A 15,104-nucleotide genomic window follows, 5' to 3' on the forward strand; every position below is an offset into this window, starting at 1 on the left:
AACGAATTTACCTTGGAATCTAACCTACATCTATAATTTCCTGTAGATAGTACGCAAGCTGGTTGCAATTTGCAAAAAAGACGGAGTTCGTAAGTCTTTCTTTCTCATTGCAACTTAGAATTTTTCTATGTAAGAGGTAATTTTTTACATAGGAGTCCAACCACAATCATAACAGCTTTTTTTCAAGGCGAGGTCCCGGACTAGTCGTACCAGTACGTACCATCTATAGGGCATTAAGACTATGTACGGATAACCTAAAATTCAGCTTCCTCATCACCAGCGATGATGACGTTGTTGATCTAGAATTTTGTTAGAGATATGTGACAGCAGAGGTCATGGCGATTAAAAGCATACCTTGAGGACCATGCGGCAAAGCTGAGTAGCGAGGAGGAGTTGCTGACGCTTTCCGATCAGGGGATCGATAGCGAAGTGCTCTTTCATGTCTAGAGAGGGACAAGTTAGTATCCAGTCTTCTTTGAAGTCATTAGCTAGATGGTGACTTACCATTGCTACCTGTGTTCATGCAGTCAACACCCAGACGGGTGTTCTTCTCCTTGACCTGACGCGACTTAATCGAAGCAAGAGTCTCGATGGGGCTCAAGCCAGAGTTCTCGGACAAAGCCAGAGGAACGGCATCCAGGGCGTCAGCGAAGGCACGCATAGCGTACTGCTCGATGCCAGGGCTCTGAAAAACAGAAGAGATGTCAGTCATATATAAAATTGAGTTCAGTAAGACTAAAACTGACCTTGACAGCGGCGTCCTCAACAGCCAGCGAGCATGCAATCTCAGCGGCACCACCACCATACACAACACGGTTGTCACGAACCAGATTGCGAACAACACACAAAGCATCGTGTAGTGATCGCTTGGCCTCGTCGATGATCTGCGAGAATGATCAGTAATCCGAGCCGCGTTTGTGAGAACATCTTAAAACTTACCATCTTGTTACTTCCACGAATAAAGACAGTGACGGCTCGGCTGTTGGCACATTCCTCAATGACCAGCATCTTCTCTCTTGTAGTTCCGAAAGTCATCTCGCGGACACGTCCGGCAGTGCCCAGCTTGTCGGCGCTGAGGTCCTCGAAGCGAGGCACGATGCGGCCGTTTGTGGCAATAGCGATCAATTCGATCTCGGGACCACCAACCCATCGGACGGCGGGAAGCTTGTTCTGGAGAAGCAGGTGGTTGGCCTCGTCGTCGAAGCCCCATTGGCAGATAACAAGGTTAGCGCCTGACTCCTTGAGCTGGTCAATCATCTCTGTGAACTTCTCCTTCTCATAATCCTGGAGCTTCTTGAACTCCTCGACAGAGGTGATATCGAGCTTGTGCTTGGTCTTGGGCTTAGGGGGGCTCGAAGGGGCAAGTCAGAATGGCCAGCTTGGCGTCCTGGACCTCGTCGGGCATCTGAGGGTGAGAGAAGTCCTTATCGACAATCACACCCTTGACAAGGAGAGAGTCCTCGAGAGCACCTCCGACCTTGCCGTCCACCTTGATCAATTCAAAGTCAACGTCCTTACGCTGCAGATCAGCAACGGAGAGAACAGCATCAACAGCAATCTTAGCGAACTGGTCGTGAGACTTGGAAACACTGGAAAAGGGGCATGTCAGCAAGAAGCTAGTAGACAGATGGAATAGGACCGAGTGATAGTGGTGGTTCATACATCTTGCTGCCCAGACTGGTCTTGGCAACCTTGAGCAGGTTGCTAGTATCTTCAAGTGTGAAGGGAATTTCGTCACTGATCTTGTCAAGCTCTGCGACGGCAATCTCGCAAGCTTGGTCGTAGCCGTCTGCTATCCGAATGGGGTGGATGCCCTTGTCAATCAACTCCGCCGCTTGCTCCAACATGGCAGCCGCCAGGACCACGACACCCGTTGTACCATCACCAATCTCCTCATCCTGTGATTTCGAAAGCTCAACAAGAAGCTTGGCAACGTTGTTTGTGATTTCCATCTGTAATCAAGATCCCGCATATTAGATTCCATCCACGTTGCGTGAGTTTTCGATAGGGGTTGAGGGTCGAACCTGGCCGAGAATTGTAGCACCGTCATTGGTGACAGTAATATCACCATCTGGGGAGATCAAGATCTTGTCCAGACCACGGGGTCCCTGATGTCCTTTATTAATATAGAGTCCATCTTATGCGTGCGGGCGACTGTACCAGAGAAGTCTTGACGATGCTGGCCACAGTCTTGGCAGCGACAATGTGCGACTTCACGGCCTCGGTACCGTGTTGTCTCTTCTTCTTCCCTTGACTATCCAGTAAATACCCGTCAGCAATCTCGGTTATTTATCTCCAGGGCCCAATTGTAGTTGGTTATCAAAGAAAAGGAGGTTCTGTCGGGGAACGTACTCGCGAACGACAATAAACGGGCGACCCTGTTCATCCTTCATCACCGAAGCTGTCCCAAAAGTTAGTAAGATTGTTGAATAAATCGATCGAGAGAGATGATCTCAAGTGATAGTTACCTTGAGACATATCAAGCTCTGTTAATACACAAAGATTAGCCAATGCATCGGGGGGGTCTTCAATGAGGGGCATCCGGAGCAGGTAAAAGCATACGCATCGCCATCTTGACGGTGAACTGCCGCCTGGCAGTATATGAACTCCTTTTGAAAAAAAAGGGAAACTGAGAATCAAAGACGAGAGTGAATGAAAGGGTAGCAAGTCAACACTTTTCTTCCTTTCTCCGAAGCGATGCGGAGGGGTGAAGCTCTCCCACGCAAATTAAATTCTGGGCCGCTCAAAGTGGTTTAGTGCTGGTCCTTTCCGCCTTTTCCAGCGATGCTCGCGCGCGACACTCCGCTTTCTCCAAATTGAAGCATTCGCGCTATTCTGCGATCACCTCACTGTTCTACCTTAAATTGCCACAAGTCCCTTCGTGATCCGGCAATCTGTTCTCCCGCTTACTTTCACTCGCAACCACACCTCTCCGGGCCAGGATGCCACGTATGTGACTGCGCTTGTTTACTTTCGCGCGCTTCCGAACTGACTGCGTATATAGCTCCCGTTGAGGATTGGTCTGATGAGGAGTCAGGGGATATCCCCTTTACTACCGCGCCTGAAGAGAAGAATGGCGCACAAGATTCAAAAGAGGACGAGGAGGAGGATGACGACGACGAGGAGGAGGAGGAAGAAGGAGTGTGGGTTGCGAGCGATTCTTTACTATGAATATTGACTCGACTAATCGGATCTAGTTATGTCGTTGAGGGAATAAAAGAACACAGATTTGAAGTTGATGTGCGCTCAAATCGATCCACCATGCCTTAGTTGACACGCAATCTCTCTAGTTGCGCTAACCACTTCATGGGCAGGGCTCGCTTTTCCTTCTTGTCAAATGGAAAGGATATGAAGATCTCGCCGATCAAACCTGGGAGCCGGAAGATGGATTAAAGTATGCTAGGAAACATCTTCCTCTTACACATGCAGTTGTTAATGGGGCTTTTCTTTAGGGAGGGCGCGGAAGATGTCTTGAATGCCTATTACAAGAAAATCGGCGGTCGACCTGAAAAGCAAAGAAAAGCCGCCAAGGGACACGGTAGAAAGCGCAAGTCCATGGCTGAGAAGAAAGAATCTCCGGCGTCGGCAGCGACAGAGAGCAAAAGACGCCGTCAATCTGCACCAAAGGCAGAGGCCAAGAAAGATACCAAGGCTGAAGACAAGACACCAGCAGTGTCCGATGACGACGAACCATCTGATTGGGTTCCAAAAAGCAAGGATTGGGAAAAAGAAGTTAAATCAGTCGATACAATTATCCGCGATCCCAACGACCAGCAGCTTTACGCCCTCCTTCTTTGGAATAATGGCAAACGATCACGCATTTCTATTAAGAGCTGCTATGATAATTGCCCCCTGACAATGTTGAAGTTCTATGAGAAGCACTTGTAAGATTCTTGTATACTCAAATGACTAGATCACAAATTTCGTGCTAACCGAGAGATGTAGGGTTTTCAAAGATGGTTGAGCTCCAGAGGCTATTCTTCTTTTCTGTCTTTTCATACCGTCGCCCAAATGTCCCGTTGCGAAGCGGCCAATAATACCAATGATTTTTCAAGGAGTCTACAGGAGTCAGATCAAATTTTTCAGTCATGCTAGTATGGTTCGCCCCTTCTTTTAGGGCTCGAAGGGTCATTTTTGTAGGATATGGACAGTGGCATGAGTTATGACCCAACGCGATATCATGCCAGAGCTTTTTGTTTATTAGCGGGAGTTTTACATATTTGCGCACTGTTGAGACTATACCTGGATCTCGTTCTTATTTGGTTATTTTGAATCTGCCTTAGAATCAGACAGGAGACGACCTGATGCTATTTACAGTTTAATTCCATCGTACGTAGTATCGTTTTCATCAAACCATGCCCCTGTCTCTTGCCTCGCTGAGATAATTCCATCTATCGCTCACGAAGCGTTCACCATGCTTTTCAATAACTCTTTTGATTTCGCGCGCATTCTGCCCTTCGAGATCTTCGTCATCCTTGAGTGTCCATACCCCCGGGATGTCGTGAGGAATGGGCTTTCCAATAGCCAGTACCTGTAGAACTTTTTCGGCAAGGTTGCAGTTCAAGCTTGTGCAGCATAACGCATCGTCTATGACAGCGTCATCAAAACCTAACGACACTTGTCTCTCTACCCAATCAATCATATTGTCATCACCAGTTTCGTCATTCCCGCTGTCAATTTGTGTATCAGAGTCTTCGCCGACGGGCTCTGGCGTCGAAGGCAAAAATGGTAGCTCAAAAAACAACATATCTACTTCCTCCCGGTGTGGTTCTTGTATTGGAGTATCGTGTCGATTTTCTGATCCAATTTTATGCTTTCTCTTCCCAGGTGAGCTTGATATTGACTGAGTACCTCGCAAAGGAGAAGCGCGTAGATCATCATCAATGGCATGAGACGGTGCGACAGTCATTCTTTTGGCAGGTGATGTCTCTGGTGCCAACGGCGGTTCATACGCCGCGCCGCGTTTCCTTTTTAGGTTTGTTTGCTTTTCCGATCGTGAAAGCGAAGATCCAACTTGGCTAATGGGTTCTTGGGTCGTTGATGCAGCCTCAGTCTGCGTTGGGTTCATGGTGTTTCGCAATGATGGCGCCGTCTGTTCGGATGTCGTAGATAGGGGAGGTACACGACTATGTCTTTCTGTTTCAGGCTCAGATCGTAAGAGATCCGGCCTGGGAACACCACCACCAGGACGGGGATTGCCGCGTAATTTCTTCAAATATCGAGACCTGGAAGATTGCCAAGTATGTTTTGGGAACTATGTATCAGATGTCAGGATTTGAGTCATAGCCAGTTCAAAAAACTGTTGATTGAGAATCAAATACCCTTCTTTCGAATAGTTGGTAGATCTTATTTCCGTGTATGGGTGCGTTTGGCTCATTCTCAAAAGGCTGAAGAAAATCGTAGAGGAGTTGATCATCTTCTAGTGTGTAGATTGACCTTGTACCCTTCTTCGGAACATTAGAAGCGCCCATTCCACGCGGTTTCGAGGGACCGGCGCGGTGGGCTTCCAGATCGACAAGCCTGCCTTGGCGAACACATTGCTCGATGTATTTGAAGGAATAGCTTATCTGGTTAGCCGGCCTTTTTGCAACATAGGGTTGAGGATGTAGACCATACCAGCCGGCAGGGATGTTCTTTTTCGTATGATCAACTAGTTTGACATCTGCATCATTTTCCATTAAAGTGACCTGGCCACTATGTTTCTAATCATCTTTCAGCATTTGTCCCAATATTTAATATTTAGTTTAACATACCGTGATGAGATCTTTGAACATTGACCGCTGAGGCACTTCCCGGGAGATCCAGAATCGCACTCCTTGGAAGAGACTGCCCGGAGCAGAATTCGAAGCAGACATAATTGCAAGAATGTATATTTTCCAATACAAATGAAGTTTCTTTATTTTGAAAGCGAGAAAACGCCTCAAGTTAGTGCAGTATCAGTGACGCGCTATCACGTGTGGACGTGTCACAAAGGGCATTTCGCCCAGCGACAGTAGTTGATATCTAAATCAGATCAAAATTGCGTAGAGCAGACGAGTTGAGATTTATTTTTTGACCCGAAAATCTGATACAATGGGTCATCGGTTTGATGAAGAATTGACAATGTCGCAATGATGTTGTTCGCCTGAAAGCGCAAACAAGGTCACGTGGCTTCCGTGCAGTGCCCGCGTGGATGAACGCCGACAAGTTGTCAACCTCAACATTTCAACCGGCAAGAGAGGAGGGAATATATGGCGATGGAAAGCTGCTAGTGTATGGATTATGAACAGTTCTCTGAATTATTTGACGTAGATTGTCCGAAAAAGACTGTCACGGTGCGCAATACGATGGGATTCCTTCGTACTATCGCGCTGGCCATTTTGGCCATTTCGGCCTTTACTTTCATTGCCCTCTTTGGCCGTCTGCCTGCTTTCAGGTGAGTCTAGTGATTGCACATGAAAATAAATTATTCTGATGGTGGTCCAGGAAAACACCCATTGCATTCCTATACCGAGCAGTCTGGGTGTATTTTCCCAACGGCATTGCTTATGTTGACTCGCGATTGTTTGGTGGCCGACTCGTCAGGGCCTGGAATCAGTCTGGCAAGTATATCTTGCATGAAAACCATCCGCTGGTCTTGGTAAATATTCAGTTGCAATAAAACCCACTATCAAATCTCATTTTCTGACCTGATGTATAGATCTTTTTCATAGCTCTGCTTGCAGGAGGCGAGTTTGTTTTCTTGCCAGCTGCATGGCCTCGAATGTCTGGCGTTCATCATCCGTGGGTCCCTGTGGTTGTTCTCGTGCCTTACTTTCTACTCTACAAGTGTGTGGTGACAAAGTCTCAAATCACACCGGAAAACCACCAATTGGAAATGAAACGCTACCCGTATGACCAAGTCTTGTTCCACCCAGGCTATCGTTGCAATACATGCAACCTCATCAAGCCAGCACGCAGCAAACACTGCAAGTTCTGCAAAACTTGCATTTCCCGACAGGACCACCATTGCGTGTGGTTGATGAACTGTGTGGGCGCCAACAATTATATGTACTTCTTAGCGTTGCTGCTATCTCTTTCCGTGCTTCTGATATATGGTACTTGCCTTGGATACTCTTTGCTCCGCACAACTCTGCAGGAAACGATCCCTACACACCTTCAATCGGCAATGCAGGGTTGGATCATGTATTTCAATATTTGGGCAATTGTGATTCAAATGGATTCCAGAATTGGGACCGTCACCCTGTTGATGCTCATGACAGCGCCACTGGCCATGGCTTTCCTTGTTTATCACACCTATCTCATTTGGGCTGGTATGACGACCAATGAAAGTGCTAAATGGTCAGATTGGAAAGATGACGTTGAAGATGGATTTGTCTTCAAATCGTCCCGTGGAAAGGTTCTAGATGCGTCTCAATTGACCGATTTTGATGACCTTCCTTGGCCATTCAAGAGTAATCAAGTACTGGTTACCGATGATGAACCCCCTCTAGAGGGGTACATTCTGGTGCCAGGTACAAACCGAGTTGACTATCAGAGTGCTGAAGATGCGCCGATAGATCCTCGATGGGCGCCAGTCCGGAGCATGAAGGAAATTGATAATATCTACGATTTGGGATTTTGGAACAATCTGCGAGACTCTGCGGGGTTCTCGGTGCGACGAAAGAAATTGTAAATAGTGGAATGAATTTGTCTATTCCAAAATGTTAGTATACGTCCCTACCAAAATTTAATAGATTGTCTTTTCTACTGCTTTCGCAATTTTGAATTATTTGAGTGCATTAGCACACGGGAGTAGACTAGTTTCTCAAGCTGTTAGAAGAACCCGCCGAGCCGCTTTCGCCGCTCCCCCACCTTGGAGGGAAAAATACGAATCAACGTTGCCTCTCGCCTTTGACCTCCACCATCCCTCTTTGACTATCAGTGCCTTCGCATTTTCTTTCCTACCTCCTCAAATTCAAATTATTTCATAATGGGTGTCGAGAGAAAGATCATCACTCGCGGTAGCGGACCCTCGCCTGCCTCTGGTGACAAAGTCTCGATCCACTACACTGGCTGGATCTACGACCCTAAGAAGGCCAACAAGGGTTTCCAGGGCAAGCAGTAAGCTAGTTATAATCCGTTCACTATATTAGGATTTATGGTATGGATTATTGACACTCGATCTTCTTCAGATTTGACAGCTCCAGGTCGCCTGGTCGTGGTCCTTTAAATGTCCAAATTGGTGTTGGACAGGTCATCAAAGGTGCGCTCCTCTCTTCGCCTTTTTTTCTTTTTTTTTTTTTTTTTGTACCATGAGATATGGCAGTTGGACCGCGCTCGGAAACATATCCTTTTGCGAAATTGGATCAAATACTAACATAAATTGCCCAGGTTGGGATGAGGGTGTCATGCAGATGAGCCTGGGCGAGAAGTCTACCTTGACTATTACTCCGTGAGTGAAACTCCATACTAAGGAGTGAAAGAGAGTCACTGACAAATTACCCAGGGACTACGGTTACGGTGACAAGTATGAACACGAGCAATATTTAATTGATAAAGATTCCGTGCATGGACTGCCATTCTAACATTCGTCTAAAATCTAGGAGTGCTGGCAAAATCCCCGCGGGCTCTACTCTGATCTTGTAAGTTTGATCAAACCAAATGGTCTGACACGACATCGATCTGTATATTGGTAGGCTAATTATATCTTGCACAGCGAGGTCGAGCTTCTCAAAATCAACTAATTTGATGTATCATGCCCAACTCACAAAAGACAGTCATAATATATATAGCTTAGAGACTTGGCAACATGTTCCAAATGATATTGATTGACAAATATGTGGAAACCCCTCTTTGGAATTGTGTGCAATATGTCAGCCACTGAGAAGAACAGTGATAATACCATTTGAGTCCCATGTAAACTGGAAATTGTGATTGTGATGTTGGTGACAACCTTGTCTGCAGGGCGGTGAGAGTATGTACTATGCAAATACTCTCACCGCCCGGCACTGCTGAACCAGCTTTGTAAGCCAGGCGGTCGAAAAGGCGGTAAGACCCACTCTCTCATCCAAATGTGGTTTTGCCTGGCGGATAATTCTAGATTTGTTCATCCCACCATCACCTCGGGGTCTTGAACGATCTTACCAGCAAGATGGCTGACCAAAAGCCGATGTGCACACCGGCAGAGCTAATGCTCAAGGTAATCCTTGCCGGCACCTTGAGTCATTACGAGACGCGGGGAATGATCGACGACAAGCGTCTCGACCATATGCTAGCTGCTGGAAAACAGATCTTGTACAAGACGCACCAAGAAAGTGAAGTTCGGTATGCTCTTCTGAGTATTATTGTAACATAGTCTTCCATTTACTGACTATGTTTCTCTCGTAGACATAATCTCGGAATGTCACCCGACATCTGGCAAGGCCTGACAGATGTCCTCGCAAAAGCGATTCCAGTCCTCGAATCGCAATCCTTTGCCTGGAAGAGCCCTGCGGCATCTTACGAGCACTCTTCGTCTAATCTTATCGCACAAAATTATTTTCCTTTGGTCAAGGACATTGAACGCTTGAACGATTTGTGCACCATTGCTCGTAACTTATTAGCAACAACCAAGAAGGCCCAGAATTTAGCCGCAGAGAAAGGGTTTGATCAAAGGATTCTCGCATTGATCGATACCTGTGTACGTGTAACGGCGCGTGGATTCGACGGTGAGACCAATGCACGGAATGAGGAACGCTGGCAGAAGGTAGTCAACCTCTACAAGCGCTTGTTGATCACTTGCTTGCAATATCTTCACAACTTCATCATGCATAATGAGCAGCGGAAGATGGTCCTCTGGCTAGATTTGTTTGGCTACCATTCAACTGCCGATACGAATATCATCAAACCTAAAGAGGCACTGGACCCTGCTGCGCGTATCGAGGGTGTTGCGCCTATTGTCCGCATTGGCGAACGTGTGATTAACCCGCCCATTCGAGCACTCTACGACCAGACGGCTGAGGATCTTTTGCTGGAGACTATCGCGAAATTTCCACGAGAGCCTTCTACAATCAAGGAGGAGGCTGCTATGTTGCTTTTGGCCAATATCAAAGACCACATGGAAAAGATCCTGGGCCGAGATCTGACTGACATTCAAGAAATGGGTAGAGATCCTGAGCAGGTCAAATACATCCGTGCCGCATTAACCTCGATCCTGGGAGCCAAAGTTGATGGATGGTCTGATCTTCAAGATCGGGCTCGAGAACTCCCACCTGCTCTGCCGGAAGAAGATGATCAGGAACCACCCAAGAAGAAGACAATTCTCACCATTGACCGTAGTATGACGGCGGGGTTCCCGCGCCTCTGCTGGGCCGACCTTCCCGAAGTGAACGACTATTCCATTGACTCTCCGGTCAGCGATGAGGATACTGGCATGCCTCGATCCGCTCAATCTGCGGCTGAAACCCTACAAGAAGCCAAGGACGAGTTGATGGCTCGTCTTCAAGAGCCCTCGCAGCTTGGCGACGCCGATGGAGATTATGATGCCGGCGATGCTGGAACAGTAGGTGATGAAGATTCCCATAGTCTTGAGGGTCATGCCGACGGAAGCATCGAAGGGGATGAAGAGGATGATGGTGATGATGTCGACGGAGGGGATGAAACAGGGGAAGTGGACGATGAGGAAGACGACGACGATTATCGTGGCCGCCCCGGAGACCAGCAGCGTGGTCTCTTGACCGACATTCCCTTGTTCTAGGCCCTGCAGAAATCGAGGCTTTGCCGATGATCATCCAAGCTGGAATCGTTGATAGCTTTGGTCTAAAGGGCGGCGAGCGCAATGGCTCGCGGAATATGCAAGCACTGCGCTGCCACATCTTACTCACACAAGAGACTGGCCGCAATTTACTCCGAGAGCTTTTGATCTTCATTGCCGCTTGGGATCTTCCAGATGATGAGCTCTACTTCAAGATGATGGTTCAAATCATGGAGGCTGTGCTTCGTAACGGACTCATGTCGCACGCTTACTCTGATTTCGGTCAACCCAAGGATATCATTTCCCCGGCCCAAGCAGTCGTCATCAAGATTCTCACCCACATTTTCCGAGCCAAGTACTCGCCAGCCTCGGTAACTGGCTCTTCCCAGAACAGTATCCCACGTACGCCAGCACCGCTCAGTCGCGTTGACATCCTGACTGTACGGTACATTTTCACAATCTTCCGCGGTAATATCATTCCGGAAACATGTGCCTTGATCTACCTGCAAGGCCAGATCCGCGCAGAGCGTGCGCTGCCAGAGGACTTCCCGCTTAACCTGTGGGATATGGAGCGTGTTTATGAGGGTGTCTACCAGTTCCTCGAATTCTTCGCCGTTCTGACCGAAAACAACGACTGGAAGAACCTCCTTGTGAAATGGGAGATTGTTTATGACTTGGTTACCCTGATTAAAGAACTTGAAGCCAGTATTGCCAAGGGCCAACTCAATAACTTATCATTTGGACCCGTACCCCCTCCCCCACCACCTCGCACATCCTCTCCTGAAATACGACCGGCCTCCCCAGCACCTGTGGCTGTCGAACGTCCGTATGACCCAACCGATCCGGACCCTATCGACCATGCCGGCAGCGTTGATTCTCGCCCCGAGTCCCCGCCCATCACCGAGGATCCATCTGAATTCGAATGGCGCAATTTGAAGAAGCTTGTTGTCCTTGTACTTTCCTCGCTCGTTTGGAAGTGTCCCGAGGTCCAAGAACAGATTCGCCGCTATGGCGGCGTGGAAGCCATTCTTTGCTGCACTGCTTTTGACGCGCACAATCCATATATCAAAGAGCATGCTGTGATGTGCCTCAAGTTCTTGCTTGAGGGTAATCGTGAAAACCAACGACTTGTTGAAGAGCTCGAAGCTCGTGAGGTTGTTAAGGATGATGGAGGGGCATTGGAGCGAAGTGGCTATGAGGCCATAATTAATGAAGCTGGCAAATTGTCTATCAAGCCTAAAGATGGGAACTAATTATTGGAGGCATAGTTGCGGATAGAACTTAATATACCCTTCAGAAGCATCGTATGGAGCTTTGTAAAAGTACGAGTTGCAGAATAGAAAAGACATCAAAAAATATTCAACTTCTCAAAGATTGCTAGTAATACGGACAAGCTCATAGGATAGTAATGATATTGACTGGATCTCGAGCGATATGGTCAGGCCCAAGTCCAATGGAATACGCTGAATTATCACAAACAGCTATCGCTTTCATCGAACATGCACATACATTCCATGATCATCAATTCAAACATTGTCATAATTTCATAGTCCCAAAAATCACAACCCCAACCAACCCCATAAATGCACCTATCTCAACGCCTGCGCAGGGCATATTCACCTCCTCAAAAACGTAGACGTGGGACCAAAAGAAATCGTATTTCAACCATACATACCATCCCACTCCTCCTCCTCATCTTCATCAGCAATCCGCTTACGCTCCTCGTCCTTTTCGCGCTGTTGTTTCGCAAAATCAGTTCGATCAAGCGGGCAAGTACCACGCAGTCGCAACCAGGGCCGGATACACTCCATATCAAATAAGTGGGTAGGGTGGCAAGATAGTCGGACAACGAGAGGGTACTCATCCTCTAAGAAAGGGTTATTGCAAATTGGACAGACTTGCGAAGAATTGAGAGCTGATTTGGGGACCCGATCAAGCACTAGTCATCGAAAACAAATCAATTCCATATCCATCATACAGCTATGAGCGAGCTGCCAATTACGGGGAACTTACTATCGCAAAACTCCTCACTCACACCCTCTACCTCTCGAGGCGGTGCTTCTGCGCCATTAAGCAGATTCTGAATCATTGTCGTGAGGAGATCCTCGGAACTCTCTCCAGAGGTACCAGTGTTGCCATTGTCGCCGCTAGCGGGCTGTGTTTCGAGATTGCTTGCTTCGCGGCGCATCATCTCCAGAGCCTCGGCGAGCGAGTAAAAAGCTGCACTCACATCTCCTGGTACTGGGACGGCATGAGGACGATGGTCCGGAGCTGGGGTGATCTCGGAGAGGGTTGAAAAGAAGGTGGAGAGGTCAGGTCTGCGACGACGAGGGGCAGAGGCAGTTGAGGAAGGGTCTGTAGTATTGTGTTCAACTGTATCGAGTTAATTTCTGGAATTCGGAATTCTCATGCGGGGAATTGTAGAGATTTATGCGTACTCTCGTAAGTCGACATTTTGAAGGAGATGAAGTGGGCGGTAGAAGGAGGAGATTGGGGTTGTGCGGGGAGATCCCCGGTATAATTTCTGTGGTACGGGCTTGGTTTATTGTTGTTGCACACGGACTGGTTGAGTCGAAATCAACAAGAAGACTTGACGAGAGGGATTTCACGGTATATAGTCGAGATGAAGTTGGAGCATGGGAAGCTTTAAGAAGTCGAAGGAACCGTCCGAGGCAGCAAACGACAACGCGGCGCGGAGACAATTTGGTGGGTCGTGCTTGGCACTTTCATTGGGTCTAACAGTACTACTATGGACATATTAGTGAACTAGTATGTAATATTAGGAACATACTATGTGAATGCCCAGGTAGTAAATATGTATGATTTACATTTTTAGCTCTATTAGCTCATCGAATACAATACTTAAAAAAAGTATACGAGTTGCGAAGATTATTCATGATGGTCCCTCGGAAGGCTTCTTGGGGATCCCGTGAACTAGATCTATAGAACTAGTATTATGCTCTGATACTATTAATCTAGTAGTCAATTCAAGACGAATGACAAATATCGGCTCTTCCATTCCAGAATTGTATTCGAGGAATGGAGACTTTACTTATTCTCAACAGAACCCAAGCCCGGAAGCTTCTCCAGTGCTTTGCAAACTAACGACCAAGACTCATCCTCAGGGTATAGTTGGCTACGCAGGTAAGCCCATGTAATCCTCTGTGTAACACCCAATCGTTCTGGACTCTCATCATCAGTTGCTTCTGCAGAATCATAGCCAGAGACACCACCGAGACCATGGCACCCACCAGCAATTGTAAGTAACGATTTTGGTCCCTTACTGCTATGATAAGCATCTGCATGATATGCCGCACCCCGAGTGGTCAAAAATGGCGAGCCATCATTTTCTCCAATTACTATCAGAGCTGGGGTGCTCATTTCCGCATGGCTGTGTTCCGTAAGGAAAGTCCAATTGTCTTTCACGAGTTGACTCATTCCATCACCTCCTCGTCCATCACCCGGGGCAGCTAATAAAACACCCGTCTTGATGCGTGGTTCGAAGAGACTAACCTGAGTGTCGTTGACCGAGTCACGAGTAAGAGCGCCCATGAGCAAACTTGCAGTGTGACCACCCATAGAATGACCAGCAATAGCGATGCGATTGCGGTCTAAACGGGCTTGAATATGAGGGAAGGCAGACTCAAGTTCGTCCAGATGATCAAGAATGTATCTCATATCCTGAGCGCGAGAGCGCCAGAACATCGGGCCATCACCGGGGACAGCGTCGCTTGCTAGACTGAGGGACATGGAGCTCAGATGAGTAGGCTGAATCACGACGAAGCCATGGGATGCCCAGAAGTTGGTGATGGGCGCATAACCATTGAGCGAAGATAAGTGGTTTGATTTGCCTTGGCCATGAGACAGTATGATTATGGGGAAATTGGAGCCTGTTGAGGGTGCCGAAATTTTAATCTGTAGGTCGGTGATGCGGTCTGGGGCCCGGAGAATGATAGGGCTCATCGAGATGATAGGAGTAGGATCGTTTATTGGGATTTTGGTAGCGTCGCCGATAAAAGCATGTTCTTGCATGTTTGCAAGATGCGCAGACGAATCTTCAGTAACTGTAGTCATTTTGATCGATTTCACAGAAGTTGAGGTCTTTGTCTCTGCTATTTTGGTATTTGACAAAGGTTGTTCGAGTCGTCGAGGTCGAGGCTGTGTATAACACAGGGCCATTCGAAGGTTATTTAATCCTCAGCATGCTAGTCAATTCAATCCTACGGACTTAACATTGCATACACCCGGCTTATGGATCATAATTACTAACGACATGATTGAATGTTATAGAGATAATCTGGAATAACTACAAAATGCGAAACATCTTAAGAGACGGATTTAACTTCATTCCAAAAACCGAGCGTTTACCGTAGACAAGGCTGGCGTCAGCCCACTAACCTCAGAGCAACTA

The 15,104-nt window shown here is 47.4% G+C and overlaps 7 protein-coding genes across 7 annotated transcripts; 3 read left to right on the plus strand and 4 right to left on the minus strand.

Annotated features, from left to right (window-relative positions):
* Positions 1 to 254: 254 nt before the first annotated feature.
* Positions 255 to 2,572, minus strand: N7469_010114 (chaperonin-containing T-complex subunit CCT5; the record flags this gene model as incomplete). The annotated part of the gene is made up of 12 exons (XM_056649019.1): positions 255 to 299; positions 355 to 443; positions 505 to 685; positions 747 to 884; positions 940 to 1,329; positions 1,394 to 1,589; positions 1,663 to 1,952; positions 2,025 to 2,108; positions 2,161 to 2,254; positions 2,353 to 2,401; positions 2,469 to 2,486; positions 2,563 to 2,572. The coding sequence occupies 12 exons, from the start codon at positions 2,570 to 2,572 to the stop codon at positions 255 to 257; spliced, it is 1,584 nt and encodes a 527-aa protein (XP_056496150.1).
* A 370-nt stretch (positions 2,573 to 2,942) lies between these two features.
* N7469_010115 (chromo domain-containing protein) lies at positions 2,943 to 3,888 on the plus strand (the record flags this gene model as incomplete). Its single annotated transcript, XM_056649020.1, has 5 exons — positions 2,943 to 2,949; positions 3,005 to 3,143; positions 3,198 to 3,240; positions 3,315 to 3,394; positions 3,453 to 3,888. The coding sequence occupies 5 exons, from the start codon at positions 2,943 to 2,945 to the stop codon at positions 3,886 to 3,888; spliced, it is 705 nt and encodes a 234-aa protein (XP_056496151.1).
* A 460-nt stretch (positions 3,889 to 4,348) lies between these two features.
* N7469_010116 (putative transcription factor Rap1) lies at positions 4,349 to 5,855 on the minus strand (the record flags this gene model as incomplete). The annotated part of the gene is made up of 3 exons (XM_056649021.1): positions 4,349 to 5,254; positions 5,322 to 5,702; positions 5,754 to 5,855. 3 exons carry the CDS (start codon positions 5,853 to 5,855, stop codon positions 4,349 to 4,351), a joined length of 1,389 nt encoding a protein of 462 aa, XP_056496152.1.
* A 471-nt stretch (positions 5,856 to 6,326) lies between these two features.
* Positions 6,327 to 7,654, plus strand: N7469_010117 (DHHC family palmitoyltransferase; the record flags this gene model as incomplete). Its single annotated transcript, XM_056649022.1, has 3 exons — positions 6,327 to 6,415; positions 6,466 to 6,619; positions 6,680 to 7,654. The coding sequence occupies 3 exons, from the start codon at positions 6,327 to 6,329 to the stop codon at positions 7,652 to 7,654; spliced, it is 1,218 nt and encodes a 405-aa protein (XP_056496153.1).
* Positions 7,655 to 7,951: 297 nt separating this feature from the next.
* On the plus strand, positions 7,952 to 11,946 carry N7469_010118 (uncharacterized protein; the record flags this gene model as incomplete). Its single annotated transcript, XM_056649023.1, has 8 exons — positions 7,952 to 8,082; positions 8,154 to 8,224; positions 8,353 to 8,413; positions 8,468 to 8,488; positions 8,565 to 8,603; positions 9,109 to 9,285; positions 9,349 to 10,667; positions 10,697 to 11,946. The coding sequence occupies 8 exons, from the start codon at positions 7,952 to 7,954 to the stop codon at positions 11,944 to 11,946; spliced, it is 3,069 nt and encodes a 1,022-aa protein (XP_056496154.1).
* Positions 11,947 to 12,354: 408 nt separating this feature from the next.
* N7469_010119 (uncharacterized protein) lies at positions 12,355 to 13,147 on the minus strand (the record flags this gene model as incomplete). The annotated part of the gene is made up of 3 exons (XM_056649024.1): positions 12,355 to 12,632; positions 12,707 to 13,066; positions 13,132 to 13,147. The coding sequence occupies 3 exons, from the start codon at positions 13,145 to 13,147 to the stop codon at positions 12,355 to 12,357; spliced, it is 654 nt and encodes a 217-aa protein (XP_056496155.1).
* A 594-nt stretch (positions 13,148 to 13,741) lies between these two features.
* Positions 13,742 to 14,767, minus strand: N7469_010120 (PAF acetylhydrolase family protein; the record flags this gene model as incomplete). The annotated part of the gene is made up of 1 exon (XM_056649025.1): positions 13,742 to 14,767. The coding sequence occupies one exon, from the start codon at positions 14,765 to 14,767 to the stop codon at positions 13,742 to 13,744; it is 1,026 nt and encodes a 341-aa protein (XP_056496156.1).
* Between the last annotated feature and the right edge of the window lie 337 nt (positions 14,768 to 15,104).

The sequence above is a fragment of the Penicillium citrinum genome (genome assembly GCF_028827155.1).
Source record: "Penicillium citrinum strain IBT 23319 chromosome Unknown utg000009l:1.0-4274883.0:1.0-4276374.0, whole genome shotgun sequence".
NCBI lineage: Eukaryota > Fungi > Ascomycota > Eurotiomycetes > Eurotiales > Aspergillaceae > Penicillium > Penicillium citrinum.